The 22,147-nt window shown below is 24.8% G+C and overlaps 1 protein-coding gene across 2 annotated transcripts; it reads right to left on the reverse strand.

The window, feature by feature from the left end:
- Positions 1–5,297: 5,297 nt before the first annotated feature.
- Positions 5,298–21,362, reverse strand: LOC129975999 (ena/VASP-like protein). Of its 2 annotated transcripts, none has more exons than XM_056089324.1 (11): positions 21,156–21,362; positions 17,637–17,802; positions 16,804–16,975; positions 15,745–15,835; positions 13,907–13,971; positions 12,839–13,146; positions 10,608–10,699; positions 9,304–9,328; positions 8,417–8,532; positions 7,801–7,928; positions 5,298–5,983 (listed from the first exon to the last, which is right to left on the reverse strand). In XM_056089324.1, the coding sequence occupies exons 1-11, from the start codon at positions 21,158–21,160 to the stop codon at positions 5,955–5,957; spliced, it is 1,197 nt and encodes a 398-aa protein (XP_055945299.1). In that variant the 5' UTR covers positions 21,161–21,362; the 3' UTR covers positions 5,298–5,954. The 2 variants fall into 2 exon arrangements, with proteins under 2 accessions (XP_055945299.1, XP_055945298.1); XM_056089323.1 differs by having other exon boundaries at positions 5,299–5,983; positions 16,792–16,975.
- Positions 21,363–22,147: the final 785 nt, after the last annotated feature.

Genomic DNA, 22,147 nt, shown 5'->3' on the forward strand with positions numbered 1-22,147 from the left:
TATTATTACATTTTAATTACCCCTACTGATAATCCAAATAAGATATTCTATTCCTAACTGGCAATGATTCAATATTTATATTCACATAAAAAAAATCTTTGAAAATCTGTATTTAAAATTATTTTTTTTAAATCTCAGTTTCATTTTTTGCATATTTTATCAGTAAATAAATTGTTATCACTTATATTCATATATCTTTATATTTCCCGAAGACTTATGTTCACAGACAAATATATTAATTTAATCTGAACTTGAATAATAATAAAAAAAAAAAAAATTCCTCAATCTATATAATTAGCATTTTTTAAACATGATTAATTTACATTCAGTTTCAATGCCTTGCAAATGTCAAGAACTTCCAAACTATGCATAAATTAAGAAACCTGTTACAAGTCAAATACTTTTAATCATTAATTTAAATTTCATCTCTCCATTTCAAAAATATACTTAAATATTGTTTGATTTACTGATTCAATTACTAAATGTTTGTCATATATCAATATTAATAAAACTGGGTGGAGCCACAGAACTCTCAATTAATTCAGAAAATGTAGCGATTCTATTTTATCCAAACCAAAGTAAGAATTATTCGTATATTATGAACTTCCAGAGAAGTATTTTAGGTAGAAAAACCAATCAAAACTTTATAAACAGACATTGTTAACCTACACATTAACTGTCAATTTCTCAAATCTTTACCAAAGATATTGTCACATTTAAAAAAAAAAAATTATATGTAGTTTTATTAAAATGATGACTCTGATGATGAAGATTGCATCAGACATACATCATCTGGCACTCCCTCAACAAACTTCTGCACCTGATCAACATGATTATATCAGACCTTCAATTTCAAATATGTATCTGGCCTATATTTCATGTTAATGGCAGGACTTAAACACTGCCTTTTTTCGTCTTTTTAAAACAATCTGTCACAAAAATCCTTTATGAATTTGATTTAACAAAATACTTAATTATGTCCATTAATGGAATGAAAAAGTCAAGTTTTAAATTTGAAATGAAACATAGCTACTCTGCAAATTGAAAAAACAGGTTGTTACACATTTGCAATAAAAAAATTTGGAAAGATAATTTTGAAATTGTTTACAAAAATTGGCAATATAAAATAAAGGAAATAACAAAATTGTATGAAACAATTATTGATTAAACTTTCAAAACAAAATTTCAAAAAAATTGCAAACTTTTTTGATTTAAGTTTCATGTTGGTTTAAGAAATTAATTTATTGAAACCATACTTTAATGTCCATAATAGAAATACTAATTTCATAGATAACCTTTATATAGGAGCTGCCTTCAACTGATAAAAACAATATACATTTATCTTTCATTTAAATTTTTTAATATTAAACCTTCATAACATCCAGGAAATGTTAGGAACATATTCATAGAATTTTCATTTAGGAAGGGGTTAATCACTGCTTTGAACCATTTTCTCCAATCTGTTTTAATTCGTTTTTACAATCCTGTGTTTTCCTCATATTGCAATCAACAGAAGAATAAAAACTGTTTGCAGATCAGTTCCATGGTTTTCATTATAATTGATTTTAAATATTAGGAAAAAATCTTATATATCAGCATGGAAATTTCTAAACATAATGACATTTTGTTTATAAGTGATGCATAGTTAAAATTGAAAATAAAAATAAAAAGAGAAAATTTTACTTCCTTTTTTATAACCTTTATCATCTAACTAATTACAATGTTTCTGCTAAAATAATAGATTTACAACATCTCACGGGAAAATATATCTATAATATCAGTGATAATTACTTGATCAAATCGAAGTTGATAATAATAAAAAATGTGGAATAATAAATAATTAACTTTTTTTGTGTATGTGTGTGCCTAGACACACACATTCCAATGCAGTGTTAAAATATTCTTAAGAAATATACTTTTTCAAATTAAAAGTGTAAATACTAAACAAATAATGAGGAAAATTTTGAATGATCAACATCCATTACAATTATTTTTTTTAAATAATCTTCAAATTTTCATAAATTACATTTTAAACTATACATATAGAACAAATTAATAAAGAAACTATTTACAATCTTTTCCCTACAATCACACTTTACAGTTGCATTAAATTATCATAAACAAATAATAATAATAATAATAAGGAAGCAAAGTATTTACAATCACAGCACCAAACCAAAAGAAAAAAAATGCATTAAAAAAAAGAAGAGAAAAATAATCTCTGTCATACAAGCCAGCATAACATTTAATGTATAAATTATAAAATGACTAATTTTTCAAGATTACAATTCTACATGAAATATACAATATTCAGAAAGGTAAGAAATTCACTTCTCTTGACCTGCAAGAGTACGTAAAAAAAAAACAGAAATCTAGCACAAACAGAAAATTACATTAACTAATGACATGACCTTTGCTCTTTAATTTTATAAACATAATCATAATAATTTAATTAGTATAAAATATATATCTAAAACTACATACATGAAAAATAATTAATGGAATTCCAAACTGGTTGAGTAAAAGTAGTAATTTCAAAAAATTTCAGAGGAAATGATCTGGATTAAATGAACTTTTTAATTTCATTTGAGAGTTACTTTGTAATATATTCTTTAAAATCAAATTTTTTAAGATTTAGTGTTGCTTATCTTCAAAATGTATGTCTTTTTGCAATGCATTTCTTGAAAAGAAAATAAATAAAATTATTTTTGGACAAAGTATCATTTTATTTTTTTGCATCCTTATTCATAAAAAAAGTGCATGAATTGCAAAGTCTCAAAAATAATGCAAGACAGATAGTGCTATATAGCTGCATACTAAAATATATATATAAAAAAATTGTGATAAAATAAAAATGTACTTGAACATTCAAACTATGAAAAAATTGGAAGCAAAAATTAAAAATAAAAAGGATTATGTAGTTCACATGAATCTTAGTCTCTTTAGTGACTGAGCATCTTCCAAAAAAGAAAAAATGAATTTAAATGTGTTTGTTTTAAAAAATGGTCCATAGAATATAGAGGTTTTTTCAATGAGTAATCAAAACACGCACACACACACACACACACACACTCGCCTTTCAACATTTCTTATTATATTTTTTGAAGAAACACAAATGTATTTAAAAATGTATGCATGAATTTTCTAATGAAATATTAAACTGATAAGTTGATTACTGTTTCCCCTCCCCCACAAAAATATTAGATGTCACTGAAGTCTCACAAAACCATACAATCAAAATACAAAACAGTTCAATCTATTCAACTGGTTTTTTTCCAGAATATATTGATTTTCTTATTATTTAAAAAATACTTTGAGATTACTTCCAAAAGAAAATACAACTGACTAAAGAAAATTATAAAATTTATGCAATTAATCTGGATGCAGTTATATAATTCTGGAACAACTGTATTACTTTTTTCATTATACTCTTTTAAATTGTATCTAGTGCTTATAACTTGTAATGCAAAACTGAACAATTTCAAAAGTTGTGATTCAGAGTACTTTTATGCAATAAATTAATTCTAAAACAATACAGCATTTAAATTTTTGTTGTATTATTATGCGAGAACAGCTGTATTTCAAAATTTCGTTGATTTTAATAACACAACTGCATCCACTAATAATACATTTGGAATGTGTGTTTACATTGATTTAATTTACATTTACAAAATTAAATTAAGATTTTTAATATCCTTTTTGTAAAATAAATGCAACCTTGCAAACATTTATCTAAAAATTATTTGTAGCAAAAAATGGACCTCCCATAAAAGTTAATACACACATGCACACAAAAAAAAATGGTACGTCATAATTGTCTTTCTTTCTAGTTTAAAACAGAAAATAAAATCTTTCAAATTACATTTCATGGAATATTACCGAGAGGGGGTTGGGGTAGAGGAAAAAAAATATTCTTTTACCTTTTAAAATTCAAATTTTTTGTTCTAAATTCAAAAGGCAGGCTCTAGATCTTTAAATCTAGACAAAACAAAACTGTAAAGAATTCTTTGAAAACAAAATTTTTTTAATGTAAAATGGGTTAAAATTGAATGGAAATCAAAAACAAAAATATATAACAATAAGCATTTTACTACCCAACAGTAGGCTGTTGGATATCATTGAAAATCTAATATGGCCACTATATTATATTTTAAATGAAAAAGAAAACCACAATAATTACAAAAATTTACAATAACCTTTAAAATTAATATATGAATATTGTGAAAAATTATAGGACAATGATTATAATATCAAATTAAAATGATATTCACCCAATGTTTGATACAATATTAACATGAATGAAAAAAGGAAGGACATTGATATATCAAGATATCGTTAAAGTTTGGTATAGTAGGAAAGAAAAATCCAAAATTGCATCTCAACAAGAATTTTGTATTGTTTAAAGATAATTAATGATGATATAAAAAAATCACATAAATTATTATAGAATTTACTCCTTCAACAGTGCACAAAATGCATTCTACTACACATCACATTATTACATGAAGACATTTAAATTATTAAAAAAAAATGCATAAAAATATCAAAAATGTGCAAATATATTCATAGGATGGCATAGTTTGATTAAAAAATATGCCAATAAGTTTATAATGAATCATTATTTACTGTTGTAATTATTTTAAGCATACAAAATTAAGAACAATGAACAAATACTTCAAATTCTTTGTTGTGGTAAGAATAAACTTTGCACTATAATGGCAATTTCATTGATATATTTTTAACTCAAAGGAGAGAGACAATGAAAAAAGTATCAAAATAAATTTCTGTAAATCATTTCTTTAAAAATACATTGAATGCATTTTATAATCACATTATTTGATGAGTATTTTAAAAACATTTTTGTGTGCAAGAATTTTAAATCTAATTTGATATGAGAGATAAATGAGACATTAAGACAGAGAAGGCATACATAAATAAAATGATTGCAAGAAAAAGTTATTTGAATAATAAAAGAATATAAGTCAAAGAATTAAAATTGTTTTAGTTTGCAAATTATAAAAATTAAAAATAGAAATTAATGCCTCATAAGTAGGCTGAACATATATAGGCTAAATTTTAATAAGCAGCCACAGCAAGTTTATTCTGATAAAAATGATAAATTTAAAATTTTCGTATTTTTAAGTGAAATAAATCTTGTGATACACCACAATAGTGATGAACAAAATGCATTTAGTATATTAAGTTTTATAAATAAAAAAAAAGTGAATAAATTTGAAGCTAAGCAGTGGCTAATATTCTATTATAAACAATCACTTCAATATTAGTATTTAATAATAATAATAACATCTGTGAAAATAATGAAACTGCATAAGAAATTTTAAAACCTACAGTTTCATAACCTTAATTCGATAAAATAGAAGTAATATACAAGGATTTTGATACAAATAGTCATTATATAAAAGAATAAGATCTGTACCCATTAATTTTAAATTTCTTAAATTGTTTCATCTGACTTTTCAACTTTTGTATCAACATTACATTATATTATATAAACATATATCATGATTTTTTTTTAACATTTTGATCACATAAAAAGACAAGTGGCATAATAAAATAGATACGTTGCAAAAAGACAAAACATATATATTGCCCACTAGTATGATATAATTTCTGTACAGCATAAAATTAAATATGCAAAATTTATTTGTAAAATAAAACCCATTTCTTAAAAATGATGCATTGTAAAAGGTTCAAAACTTCAAAAAACTTTGGTGTGTAGATAAGAAAAAGAAACCCATAAAATGGAACATTTCAATCATTTTGTACACAGTGGCAAGGGTTTAGTGACATGGTAAAAATAGATACTCCTAACAACTTTGATTAACAATTTTAGAAGGTATTCAAAGTTTTATAAAACATGTTCCATGGCAAAGTCTCAAAAATATAATATGTTGGAAATGTTTTATAAATGCCTATCTTTTCAAACTTTTATTTTATCTTCTATTCATTTCCATTCTAACAGCTAAAAAAGAAAAATTAATAACATAACAATTAATATATCTGCAAAATAAAGATAATATAGATGAAAACAAAGTAAGAATAAATTCTTTTGGAAATCTATTTAATAAACACACAAAATTTCCTAACTTGACATAAAAAAAAGCCACAAAATGTGATTTTATTTTATTCAGTTTATTATGGTTTTAATAAAAGGCAGCTTTTATTCTTGGTTTAAACATAATATAGATGAATTAAACATTGCGATATACAATAAAATGTCACATTATCATTTTAGCACTTTGATTATTAAAATTTTTGTTAGGATTCAAAATAGTTCCTAATATTTTTTATATTAAAAAATATATAATTTTTTATATGAAAAACAATTAATTTCCAAATGTTATTTATTTTAAAATTTGAAATAATGCACAGAATTCCATATTAAAAAACTTAATGCCTATAAACATTTTTTTATGATAATTTTTTCTTCTCAAATAGTTGATCATTTATAAAAATTTGTTGAGCTCAATGTGTCAGTTAGTTTCAGATTAATTTTTAATAATGTCCATTAAGTCTGAGCTTAAATATATTATTCAATAGGCTTGCATCAATATACCAAAATAAAAATCATGAAGTAGCTTAATACAAATTTATTTAGTTAATACTCATTACTAGGAATAAATTACTTTGAAATAATTTCAGGATAAATCCCATTTTTACTTATATGTTTGATTATGATGAATCTCAATACATACAAATGCCATTATTTCATTAAATTATTTAAATATTTCTTAAACTAAAAAAATTTCAAAATCATACAGGAGAAACCTTTATCTAATGTAATCTTATTTGTAATGATTGAATTTTTATTGTTATATGTCATAATTTTCTATAAATCAGATTGATAACAACATAGTAATTTGAATTCTACCAATGGTATTTTTTGTAGTTTAACCTTATGAGCCCTGACTGCTTGATATTGCAATGTTTGGCAGGGGCCTGACTCAGGCGCTTTGAGGTAGTAAAATATGTTTAAATGAGTGCTCATTGAGAAATACCTTTCAGCCCTTAAACTCATTTAACTGTCTCAAAGCACCCGAGTCAGGCCCCTGTCGAATGGGGCATTATCGGTCGGTCAGGGCTCATAAGGTTGAGCACTGATTTAATTAACTGATATATTGTTTTTAAATATTCACTAAACAAAGCATTTGCATTTCATTTTCCAAATAACTAACTGTCAATGAATACAATTAAAAAATTATCAATGATAATGAAATTAAAAATGACAAAGTTTTAAAAATCATATTAAAAATGAGACAATATTAAATAACAAAACAGAAATTATTAATATTAAAATTATGAACAAATTCGATTTTTTTCATGTGGTATAAACTAGATTATAAAATGTTGCAATAATTTATAATTGTAATTACTGTACATAAATTATCATATTTTGGCTTCAAAAAATGAAGTGAAAACCTTCATGGTTTATAATGGTGTAAAATTGAAAACACCATTGCATAAAAAGCAAACCTCAAATAAAACTTGTAAATACTAACATAAATATGATCTTGTAATCAAAATTATTACATCAGAATAAAATTTATTTCGGTTGATTGAATATAAATGCATATAAAATAAAATAAAAAAATATTAAAGGACTAATTAAACCTATTAACATAAAAATTGCACACTGAAAACTTTGAATTAAAATGAAATATAGGTTAAAACTATTTAGTTTATCCAGACAAAATAAGAATTTTTTTAATATTAGTATTTTCACACAAATAAAAAGAACACTATCTTACAAAAGAAGAAAAATAAGCCCTTGGCGCTTACCATCTATTATTTCTTGTTTCACTTTATTCATTACCAATCTCACTTCTGAGACTATTTCTTGCTTAATTTTGTCTAATTGAACAGCATCCAAAACTACTGCATTCTTATTTTCTGTATCCGTATCAGTTCTGGGAAAAAATAAAGTTGATTAGATATAAACTTAAATGTATTAAGTCTTTTAAAGAGTTTTTTTTATGCAAATTGATTAATCAATGCTTAAAATTTCATAAAATAAAAAGCATTTAGTTTGTCCAAAATGAGGGAACAATGTTCCTCATATTATACAGCATTTCAAAATATCTAATATAGAAATTCTGTTCTATTTTTAATTGTATTAAAATTAACAAATGCAACAGTAGGCAATGAAAATGGGAATATTTCCAAGTGAAAACAAAATTCTTATATTTAATAAGGCTTATATACAAACAAGAAACTGCCAACAAAAAGTTATCTGTGCCTAATATGATACAAGTTTCAATGTATTCAGTTTACCACAGAAAGAGCATAGAATTTCATTACATTTAGATAGAAATCATTTAAATTGGCTGATTGTTTAAACAGACAGACTGGTATGAAGCACTGTTTTACCCCACCAGAGATAGCACAATTTTCGTACCTGTGAAGTGATTGGGGAGATTCACCACCAGAATTGATACCTGGACTACAAGCACTACCAAAACCTTGTTTATTCCAGCTTCTATTACTGTCACCACTACTGATACTTTCAGCATCCTGGATTTACAAAAAAAGTAAATTTTGAAACAGAAAGAAGAAACTATCAATTATATATAATATTAAACAAAGATATGCTGACATATTCTAGCACATTGTTTTATAAAAGACTCAGCATCATCTGTGCATTCAAATTTATTTCAAGAAGTAATCAATAAAATCCAAATGAATTTCTGAAAAAAAAAAGTGATTCAACTAGCTAGCTTATACTTACAGAATACTTGAGTGCTAAATGAATAAAATATACATGTACTGTGAAAATATGATACTTTTCATCTAATTATTACATGCAAAATATTACTATAGCAGCTTTAATAGCTAAATTAAAGAAATGGCATAATTATTACAACAAATAAGTCTGCATTTAGACTTTACTGCTCATTTTATATTAATATTAATTTTTTAAGATACTCTTGAATCATACACAATTTTACGAATCAAATTCTTTGAAACATTCATTACAGAGCAAAACAGATTATTTTGCAAAATTATATAGAAATAAGCATTAAGAACCCCTTCTTTCTTTAAAAGTAGCACTGAATAATTGAATATTATATATTTTACATAAAAAGCCAATCAAAAAAGTAAAATATATGGAAAAAAAAAGACATTTTGATGTAATAGAAAGAGTGTAAATATCTAAAAATATTTCTATTTTTCTAACATTAAACTTGCAATTACACAAAAATACACTTTTATGTCTCAGAATAAAAAAGTACCTTCTCTATTACTTTAATAAATTGAGATAAAAATAATTTTAAAGTAACTTACAATGCTGCTATCTGTCTGAGCTCGTCTGAAATTAAAAAAAAAAAAAAAAAAAAAAAAAAAAAAAAAAAAAGGGCATTAATAAATGTTTATTAATGAAATATCACTTCTTTTTATGAAAAATTACATAAAAGCCAATGACGTAAAGTTTCAATTAGAAAAAACATTGATTATACCATTTTAATAAAATTTTACATATATATATATATATATATGTGTGTGTGTGTGTATTTAAATTGAAAACATCAAAATATTCATTAAATGCATGATGCAAAAAATTTAAAGGAAACAATAAACACACGTATAAAAATTTCATTAAGAAAACAGTATAAAATATTGGTTCAAAATTAATTACAAAGAAGCATGTTATAGGAAAAAACATACTATAAAGAGGCTACAAATTTTTTTTTCTAAAAAATATTCTGTTTGAAATAAAATCTAAAGGTTTTTTTATGTTAATTTTAGTGATTAAAACTATTCTCATTCTTCTGTAATAGAGCAATGGATTACATAATGTCTGTGTGATTCAGAAAAGAATCTGCAATAGAATTTCATACATGCACAAGATGAAATTTGACACTACCAAACTAATCACTCAATCAGCTTAAAATATCAATATCACATTATGATGAATGCTTCACTTTTAAAACTAAATCTGCTGTACCAGCAAATGTAAACTTTTTCGTCAATGGAGAGTAATATACAAGTATCTTTCTTTCTTTCCTTTTTTATGAAGATAACGATAAGACAATTGTAGCAAAAATTTTACAGTTAATGTAAATAAAACTAACATTTCTGCTAAAAATAATTTATTCTCTAAAAACTAAGTACAAATCTGTAAATATTGAATAATATGCAAATTAAAGTTTATTGCATGTAGAATGGGAGAAGATATTTTGACCAAGCGTCTTAAAGAAGCCAAGGACACAAATATCAGTTCCTTTACTTCATTTTTCATAGCTAACCATAATGATGAATAGGATTTTAAAAAAAGCAATATCATATCTCAAGGTGATTTGCTATTCCCACCCTGCTGCTAAGAAATCAAGTCCTCCCACACCAACATTTCTCTAATTTCCATCAGTATCAAATATAATTAGTTAATTTTAGATATTAGATTTCAAATTGATCATTTTTAAAAAGCATGATTCATTTTCACTAAATAGTCACTTTGATAATACTATATATTCTATATATATATATATATATATATATATATATATATATATATATATATATATATATATATATATATATATAGGTTTAGCATATAATATGCATACATATTAATAATTAAGTAACTATACCTTCTTGCTAGAGTTCGAGTCATTTCATCTAGCATGTTTGCCATGCCTTTAGGAAACTGTTTAGTTTCATTTCCTGGTGTATCATTAGTTGGCTGAAAAAAATTAGCTTTTTAAAGCAATTTCACATTACAAAATCAGAACAATTTAATAAAATAAGAAAAATTATATATTTAACTAAATTAATATATATATATATATATATATATATATATATATATATATATATATATATATATATTCAATGAAAATACTAGTTGATAGAAATATGAATCACATATTGAGTTTTAAGATCTTTGCTATTAAGATCCATGTCAAATAGATATTAAAGCTCTGTCACATAGTTTGACTAAAAAATGGTGATGGAATATTTTTAATGTAATAAGATATCTCGAATTTTTTGAAAAAAATATATAAAATATTCCATAAATACAGATATAAGCAAAATGTAACTTAATATTTTTATTATTATTTTAAACATATCTTTATATCTTATAGTATGGTTATGAACAATCAGAGATAACTCATATTGAGAATATGGAGAAAGCTAAATAATGCTAAACAACCTTTGATAGGAATCTAAGAATTCAAAAATAACTGATATAGTAGGAACAGAATTGTTTTAAACACCAGCAAACAAAATTTGAGAAATGGAACTATATTTCAAAAAAAAACCAGTTGATTTAATTTCATAATATTAAGATTCACACATGCATAAATATTATTTCATTTCCCAATGATATAACTACTTGCAATGCTTCACATAATGTCACCTAATTCTTATAAAATGTGAGTATAAGATACTTTTTCATCATTAAAAACTAAAATGGTGGAAATCAAAAACAGTTAAAAAATAAATTTAATACAGCTTTTACAAATATAACTTTATTAATATACTAAAAAGAATTCATTTTAATTAATTTCCACTTTTCAGATTTTAATTCATAATTATAAATATCATGGAACTCCCCCCCCCCAAATTCAAAGCTAGATAGCACCATTCTTGTGGAATCAATAACGCAGGATGATTACTACATATGTAACAATCCAGAAAATAAGAATTTTTTTATTTGTTTCTAAGACTGACATTCTATCAACATAGAATATGTTTTTATATAAAACACTTTTTATATATTTCAGTTGATGCTGTTTCATGTGTTTATTTTGAAGCTTACCAATTTTGGTGTTAATAACTGAATTGATAATAATAATCATTTGGGTGAAATTGACTATATTTTTATGACAACAAAGGAAAAGGAAAAAGCATGTATCTCCCAGTTATTTATACTTTTCTTCCAAACATAAGAACAAAAAATATTTTATAATTGTTCTTATTGACAATTTTTCCTTCACAATTCACTTATATATATTTTTAAGCTTGTATTATTTTTAAAAAAATGTGCCGATTAATGCTGCACATCTGATTTTAAAATAATGTCAAGTGTAATTCACTCCAGTATTTGCTTGAGATTTTTCCTTGACATTTTGCCCCCATTGGAGTCATCAAAGTTTAACCTTGCTCCTAAAAAGCTCGTGATTTCTAAAATTTTACAAAGAGGCTATGAAATTTTCAACTGCATTACAGCACTATGTTGACTCATTTTGGACAAATTTTCATACTTGTTTTGAATTTCAATTTTGTATTTAGCACTCAAACCTATGCTATGTTTATCAATTGTTGGAATTTTACTAAAAAAAAAAAATGCCATCTTCTTTGTTGGACTAAATCTTTTAGACTATTGCCTAATGGGTATTTTAGGAACTAAAGAAAATGCTAAACATCACAGAAATTCAGATTCTCTTAAAGTTTCCATATTACAGGAATGGAATACATAATCTTCTAAAATTATTCATAGTCTAATTAGACAACAATAAAAAAAAACATTTAAAAAAAACAGAAAGGCAAATTGAAAACGAAAATAAAATTAAATTACTTCAAAATAAATTTCTATTCATAACATTCATTATTATAGTGTTGTGTTCATCATTTTCTATATTATATCTGTAACAAATAATCTAATATTTGTAATAATATTCAATGATTAAATTTCAAATTAAGTTATTAACAGATAATTTAAGTCTAAATATATATGCAAATGATATATTGTTGTCTAGAACACACAAATAGAGAAAATTTCAAAACTCTGAGCACATCAAGAAATAAAAAATAAATTACATAATTTAATATTTACAATTTTAATGAAGTCAAAAAGTTGATAAATCTTTTTGCTCACTTTAGTGGGTGTCTTCTTTAGCTTAGCAGTTGCAATAGCAGCAGCAAGAGAAGTTTCTGTAACCTCCTGTTCAGGATTTTGTCTCAAGTGTAATCGAGGCAGTGTTGCCAGTCCAGAGATGCTGGAATTTGAAGGTGGTGGTGGTGGTGGAGGTGGAGGGGGAGGAACTGTTGATTGAGGGGAAGGCTGTTGAGGAACTATAGACATTGGCTGCGGAGGCACAGACGAGGCAGATGATGCACGATGGTGGCTATAAGTGCTGGGAGAAGGAATGCTACCTGGCGTGCTTGGATGGCTGGAATGATTTCCTGAGAAAAAAATTAAAACAAAATGATTTTTAAAATTAAATTTGAAAAACATGGAAATATTTAAATATGCAATAAGAAAATATCACTAATAATTTTTCCCGATTATATTTCAATCTTTTTCAGTTTGTCAAGTGGAAATGCCAATGGGAAGCATCATAAATTTAATAATTTATGCATAATTTAAAATATATAGTTTAGGATTTGAAATGGCTCGTCTTATATACAGTGCCATTGCCCGTGAAAGGAGAATCGCATGATTACGTGGTCATATCCTGAAGGGGTTAAGACATTTGCCTCTAATCATCTGATACTTTTCAACATACTTTCTTAAAGTAATAAATATACCATACATTTCAAGACATTCTATACAAAAACAAAAATTCTCACATCTGAATATATCATTCCATTAAGTTAAAGAATTTTGGTGCATAATAAAAGATGTTTGATTTTAAAAATAATTTATAAAGAATGTTTCAAAATCATTACATTTTTGTGACAAATAAGGCATTTAATTTAATTATTAAAGAAATGGGATCTCCCCTCCTTCTTTTGCTGTTAGATACAAGATAAAATTTGTAAACTAAAAAAAAATATTTCACATTTTTATGAACTTAGGAATTTTTCAAAACCATCTTATTTATAGAACATAATCCATCATTTCAAATTCCTTAAGAATTTCTAAACAAAAAATTTCACCATAGGGACTGCTTTAAATTAATCAAGAATAAGCTGTAAGAAATATTACTATTTTGGTATTTACCTTGGCTACTTCTATAATGTCCATATTCTGAATTTGTTTTCCTTTCTCCATTTTCATTATTCATCCTACATTTGTACAGAGAAAGAATACAACACTTTAAATTAGAAACAACAAAATTAAAAAAATAACTACACTAAAACTCAAACACTAGATAAAGGAATAAAGATGACTCGGTTGAATTTACTTATGAAAATATAAATAAATTGATTAAAAAAAAAGGGCAAACTAACCATAACTGCTTAAACTGGTAGCATAATTAAGGCCAAACGATGTAAGTAAAATATCTTATGAAAAAATTTACTTAAATAATAGCGTTTACTTTTAAAACAATTTGTGTGTATCTATGTTCATAAATATCATACAATCTTTTTCTATCTGCAATTCTTCTTCAGCAAAATTAAATAAGATTTAACTTGAAACTTAAATTTAACAATTATACAAAAAATTTAAAATAGCAACACCAAAATAAAACTTTAATAAACAAATCATGTTAATGTTCTATTCTATTAAATGACAGACATAACCTTTCAACTCTAAAATATAATTTTATAACACTTTTCATTACAAACAGAGACAAAAAGTTCACTAATTGCTATCAAACAATCAAAATCCCTGAAAAATTACAAGACAAAATCAGATAATTTATGAATACTTAACTCAAAATTCAGAGATCAACAAATTAAGAATGGTAATTAAATATATCTATCACCATATTATAAAGTAATATATATATATATATATATATTGCATTCATGATTATATCAATTTATAAAATACTTTGAAACTAAAAAATTATATTCTTCCAATGAAATATTCAATAAATTGTCTATAAATGTGTTTAAAGCCAATTTTTTTTTTTTTTAAATAATAAGTATTATATAATAAATAACTTTAGAGAAATATAAGAACCAACAATAACACAGTAGTTTTTATGATAGAGTTGTGTTATGATTAAATAAGAAAGTGTTCAATTTTATGCAAATATCAACATAGAATATATCAATATTTGATTAACATTTTTTTAACAGATATTGAAGAAAAACTTCTTAAAATATTTTTTCTGCAAGTTTCTTATAAAAATTTTTGTGAAGCACTTTCATAGTATATTTAAAATTATTTAAATATGCAACAGTTAACTGTATTAAAGTATTTGCTTACATTAAAAATTGTTCAAAAAACCAAATATCACAAAAGTGGTTTTACTTTATTTCTTTAATATTTAAGGGGAAAAAAAAAAAAAAAACTAACATTTTTTATGGAAACTGAAATCAGAAGTTCCTTTGAATTAACTAAAAGTGAAATGGCAGGGAAGCAATTTTTAGTAATTTTAACCATATAAATGAAAATTCTTTTTAATTTATATGGTTGAAAATATATGGTTAATTTTTTTTTGTTCATTAAAATTATTTATGGCCTGTTAATTATTTTTTAATATTTAAATATTAGCCTTTTTAACGATTAAAAGTCTGGCTGGTAAAGTAAAGTTGACAGATAATAGATAAACTTCAAAACTACAATGAGATAGTCATTAAAAGAATATAAATTACTCAAATTTGATACAACATGCAATACTAGTAGCTTTTTTTTCTTCTTTCAAATTTACTTTTATAAATCTCAACCAATGCATGGACACTAACAGTTGGTGAAAATATCAGCATGTATTTACTTGCCAAAAGTATAAAATATTTAGATACATTTAAAAAGTTGTCAAAGATTATTATGAACTTCTAAAGTAGTGTTTTATGTGGGAAGGCCCAGGATGTAAATAAAAGATTCAATAGGCTCATTTGGAAAGAAATGTGTAACTATAAAATTTATATATGTTGAAAATAAATTACCATCCTCTGTATTCTGCATAATCATCTAAACTAACACCACTGTGTCCAATAGTCTGATATAGAGGCTGGGATTGAGATGAACGATGACTGGCTATTCATAAAATAAAAATATCTTATAAACTTGCAGCAATGACAATAGAACAAAAATAAGTAAAATAATCAGTTAATAAATTTGATTCATCATAATACTTTAATCACACTCTTTAAATAAAAATTATTATATATTTCATTTGTAAGAAAGACATGTAAAATAAATAGAAAAAAAAATTAATATACGAGAGAAGTAATTTTTTTTAAAAAAATATTGTAGTTTATTAAATCTGCAATATATCACATTCAGTAATTTGAAATCAATATATTAAATCATTCCGATATTTTTTTAAAGAAAATTTTATATTTTTTCAAAGAAATATTTTTATTACAAACCTCTCTCCAAGTGTTAAAAAAAATTAAGATGCATTCTTTAAAACTTTCTAATGGATTGATTTGACTACTATAGAATGCTATGAGAGACTAAACATTTAAATCATGCAATGAGTGTTTCCATCTCAGAATTACAGAATGAATTCAGGGAATTGTAAAAGCTTTCATTTTAATATAGAGTTTCATTAAAAAGAATTTCAATACCTGAAGTATAATATTAAGTTCTGATTAAATGCATCAATTACTGTTATGAATATTAGCATCACATTTAAGATTACTTAAGATTGCACTACACAAAATTTTTCAAATATGTCACTAAAGATGTTAGTTATTGTTTATAGTACATTTTTTAAGGAAGATCTGTTTAATATAAAAATAAAATATTTATTATATTTAGAATACACATTGATTTAATGATAATATGGATTTTACAGATGTAAGTATTTTTTATATAAGCATGTATTAATGAAGCATACATTAAATATGTATGGATAAGTATTACTGCATAAATATAGTATAACTATAGTAAATAAGATGTTTATTTGTCATTTATATTCATGAAATCATGTGTTAATCAAAAGGAATACAAAATGACTAGGTAAGAAAGTAGGGGAGAAAGCTTACTCATATACATACTACTGTGCCCTAGAATATCCAAAACCCTTTCCATGGCTAAAGCAAATGTTTCAGCGTCATCTCTACTAGCAAAGTTTAAACCATGTATTTGACTATTATCACGCCATTGGTGGAATGTAGGAGTATTTTGGAAATATTTTAGACCTTTCAGAATAGAACAGTTGATAACAACCTAAAATATATAATTTTTATTAAAAGTATTTTAATATAAAATAATAAATCATTCAAGTTTTGTTATTCAATACAAATTGACTTTATTAGTTGACATTTATAGCCAACATATTTTCACACATCAATTGTATTAGAAAAATATAAACATTTATATAAAAGAGGGCAAATCAGTACATTGAAGATTTTGAAAATGTAACTGAAAACAGTTATGCAATTAAAAATACTACTAAACTATTTATTGAGATTCAAAATGCACAGATTGTATAGTTACAGTATATTAAAGAAACAATTATATGTATGCAGTACGTAATTTTCAAATTATTCATTATATTAAAACAGTCTTTTATGCAATTGATTTGAGTTGATCCAAATTAACATATTAGTAAAACTAGCAAAAGTGAACTGGAAATATATAAAATTGCAGCTGCTTCCTATCGGCAAAGCAATGTTTAAATCAGGCAGTAAAATAACACTAAAATTTTGAAATAAAGCAATTTACATACTGAGAAATTAGAGGAGAAGGAGACAAATGTTTCAACATTTAAGAAGCATATTAAGATCATATATCAGGAATACATACGAAAATAAAGGATAACATTTTTCTATAGAAAAATATATATAATCAAATACGACAAAGTTTAACAAGAAGAAAAAATATGTACCTCATGGTCTTGAACCTTCCTACCAACCACACGAAATGTGTTATTTTCAACATGATGATAAATATGAACTTTGGACAAGCCACTCGATGTTCCACTTGGAACCCACTTTTTCATTTGGGAATCATACACAAGAACAGAAGCTCGTGCTGATGCTACTGATTGTTCACTATAAGAAAAAATATAATAGTAAAACATAAAAAAAATTTTAATACCAAGCATTATATGTCGAATCAGATAATTTTCTTTTCTATAAAGTAATATAGTAATTTTGCAATTATTTAAAATACAGTATGTTAATACAATCATGAAAAAATCAGAAACTGTACAAGAAAAACCACTATATATTTCAATATAAAATTCTTTCATGCTATGAACAGCTTGTCTCAATTTAAATAAAATAAGATGTGGTATTGTCAATTGAATTCATTCTGATCACATCAGTAGTTAAAATATAAAAGCAATCCTAGGTCAGGATAAAATTTATCATTTTTAAATTCAACAATATATAATTTGATTGTAAAATCTACATAATACAATGCCTATTAAAAAAACACCAGTGAAATTCTAAGAACTAAAAATGGAAAGTTTAAAAAAATGGAGTCCGAATGATTTCATTAATATTTTCATTCAAAATTTAATGCTTATTCTGTATTAAATAATATTTTTGATTTGTCATAGTGGGGAGAAAAAAGTATACAAATTTCTGGGTTTTGATTTTTCATAATATTCTTTTCCGTATATCAATAAATTTATAACCGGATAAATATACATCATTTAGCAATTCATATACCAGGATATTCTACCTAGATGGAAATTACAAAAACTGAACTTAGCCAATTTAAGAAATAAAACCTATTCCTACAAATGCAATATTTTTATATTGATTCATATGTATGTTCAAAGAATCTTGGGATAATAATTAAAAGCATTATATACATTCAAATGGGATCAGGCTACTGAAGATGCTTATTTATTCCCCCCACTTTATTAACGTAAGTACAGAAGTTAAAAGTATTAAATCTATACAAGATTTTTTTTTTGTCTAAAAAATCATGTTTACTATTATTATTTATTAGCACTAACTACTTTTCTAAACTAACTGGTGTGTATTGTTTTAATAATACCATGATAATGATGAAAGAACCTACAGATAGCAACAATCAAAATGAATTTTTATCTCTTCATTGTACCATCATTAAATTCTAGTTTTCCACACCAGAATTTGTCATGCAACCTAAAAATTGGGTTACTATCTCCGTATTAAATTTAATATGGAAGTGATAATCCTTATATGAAGGTTAATATCACCACATTAATGTCATAAATTTTTGGAGTACAGCGTTGTATTTGATGTGTACCCAATTTTTGATTTATCTGACTCAAAAATGTTAAATATGCTTTTAAACATTAAAATTACATTTTCTAAAAATTCTTCTGGTCATTTTACATAATGTTGGACAAATTTAATCTAGTATATCTGTTTGCTTTGTTGAGATAAGGCTTTCTTTCATGGGATCTATTATAAAAATTATGCTTAAAATGTTTCGGAATTTGCAGATTTCCTGAATCTTCTTTTAGTTTTCAGAGTCAATTTAACAGCATGTTTTCCAAGATAAATGCATGATTGTCTTAATATTAAAATATCATAATAAGATACCTGGTATCAAAAGATAAACTGATTTTTGAGTCAATATGCAAAAGTTGAGGATAATTTTTAAATAATTTTTTTAACAAGTATATGATCTTAAGATCTGATAAAAAAATGAAATCAGTTTAAATTTTACTCAAAAACAAAAAGATATAACTGCAAATCTGTTACAATTAGCAGGAGGAGGTGCAGGGTGGGGACTGACTAATAAATTTGAAGATTAACATGAAAATAATATTTATACCCTAATATTTTCAGAAATTACTGCCAAAAAAGGTGCTTTGTTCCTCGTCCATTTAAATTCTATTTTAAATATTTAAAAAAACACCCATAAATATGCTATAATTCACCTACAAAATATATTTATATAAAATTTAGTAATTCTAGATATAATGAGCTCACCTTCATAACATCCAACAGATATCTACATATTTTTATTATTATTACAGACAATTTAAAAAAAAAAATCCCAAATTGCTTTATTTATTGTGCCAGATAAGCATTTGAATATCATATTCTTTAAAAAGAACAATTTTATAAGTGAGGAAAGAGCATTTGCGCATTAATTTGTGTGTACATTATGTGTATTACTAGTGAACATTAGTTATGAATGAGTTATACAAATATTAGTTATAATCTTTGTTAAGTGCTGGCAGGCAATTACTATATAAATACAAAAAAAAGTAGGAATTGAAACATATTTAATTTAGAATATAGTAAAAATTTAAGATGCAAATTTTAAAGTGATCACTATTTTTTTTTAATTCAATGGAAATTCAATCTTTCAAAGGAAGAACAAATTCAAATTAATAAGATTATCAGTTTCCTTACTCATGCCTAGTTCATACAATTCCCCCTTTCCCTTCTAATGAATAGGGTCAAGTTCTTTAAATTTAAAATTTATAAAAAAAGCTAAAATTAAATATAAAAATACATTTTTTTGCAATAAATGAATTTCCTTTTTGAATTATGAAAAGTATCCCAATTTTACAGTTGATTTGTGTGCAAAATTTTTTACAGTAAAACAAACAGTGGAATCTTGTGCAAAGACAAGATATGAAATCTGCCTGCTTAAAAGATGTATAAAGATTTTTAAACATTATCAATGGTTTAATGTGCTCAATATATATGCAGTCAGTTTTGTGTAAGTGTTTTTTTTTTTTTAATGATATATCAGGTGAAACCTTTCTGGACATGAAATGGCATTTAGCAACAATGGAGTAACATACCATTCTATTTCTACTTTTAATTACAATTAGTAAGGATTAGCTTTAAAGCAATCAATAGCTTTGAAACAGGAAGAAAATTAAATGAATGCATTTTATTTAAAGACTTGAAGGAGGCATAATTTAATAAACAGTTCATTTGAAATACAATTATTATCAAAAGGAATTGATGAAGAGTTAACAAGACTTCACTAACAACCTAGATAAAGTTGATTAGTATTAACCCATATTGAAATTTATTAAATCTGAATAATTATATTAAAAGATTTTAAAGGTAATTACAAAGTAACAAAATATATAAGACAAAATAATAGAATTAATCCTTCCAAAAGTGCTTAAGACAAGTCAAGGCATTTAATATAAGCTCAGATGTCAACTGTAATGATGATGTTAAAAAAATAATGACGCAAAAAGACTACTTTAATAAAGTTAGAGAAAGCATCTGCTCACAAAAAAATGAATGAATTCATTATTAATAAGTAAACTATACAATTCTGATGCGAACATCCTCCCCTTGATACTACGTGCAATTAAATTAAAATAACAAATCAAATACAGTTCTAAGATGCTTACAGCATTTTACATAATATTTGGTCAGTTTAGAAGTTCATATATCCAAACAATAGTACAGTTATATTAACCAACCTCATTTTTGTATCGCCGCTTGAGTGAACAAATCGGCCGACTTAAGCCCCACTCGGTTAAACGAATGAATAAAGATAAGACTTCAAAAAAATGTATAGACTTTTGAATTTGACATAAAATATCATTGCAGATATACTTAAACGATAAATATGAATATAATTGTAGAACTTTCAATCACTATAAAATAAAAATAACAAAATTGTTGATACTGATATCAAAGCATGGTAGAGTTGTATATTTGCTGATTTTCAAACTTTAAAAAGAATTTTCCCCACTTCCTTTAATGCCATTGAATATTGTTACACTAGAGCTAAATTTACTATAAGAAGAGAAAAAAGATGATTCCGAGAAGTGATATTTCCATGCCATGTGGAGATCACGAGTCTCAGAATTAGACAGTGGATTAAAAAGAAAAAATTGTGAAATAGTGAAACAGATTCAACTTAAAAGTTACCTACTTTTAAAATGACAAATTTCCATGGTCCTATATAACCATTAAATTGGACAGTAACCTTCTCTAATTGAAACAATCGACAAAAGCATTTAAAAATCAAATTAACATAGACTTGTAGTTGAAGATTTCACATTGGGTCAATTTTGGGCATAATACAGAACGCAGTAGTCAAGAATATATTATATATATATATATATATATATATATATATATATATATATACAGGAAAGCTAAATGTAAGTGTGTGTACGTGCGCGTGCGCGCGTATAAATATATGTATATGATATATGAAATTTTAAAATATAATTTAAATGCTAATTAATTTTCTAATTTTTATCTTAATTTAGTCTATATTAACTTCATTCTAAAATAATTAATTTTCCTTTTTTAAGTCTGCACGTATCAAAGAAATTCCTATCAAAATGTCATTGTAAAACCACCGAAGGAAAAAAAATCGGGTTCTTTTGCTTTTTTTCCCTTGTATCGCGATGTAGATTGACCTACCTCGTCGCCTTTTTCCTGAACATAATATGTATAT

This window comes from Argiope bruennichi, chromosome 7 (assembly GCF_947563725.1).
Source record: "Argiope bruennichi chromosome 7, qqArgBrue1.1, whole genome shotgun sequence".
NCBI classification, from domain to species: Eukaryota; Metazoa; Arthropoda; class Arachnida; order Araneae; family Araneidae; genus Argiope; species Argiope bruennichi.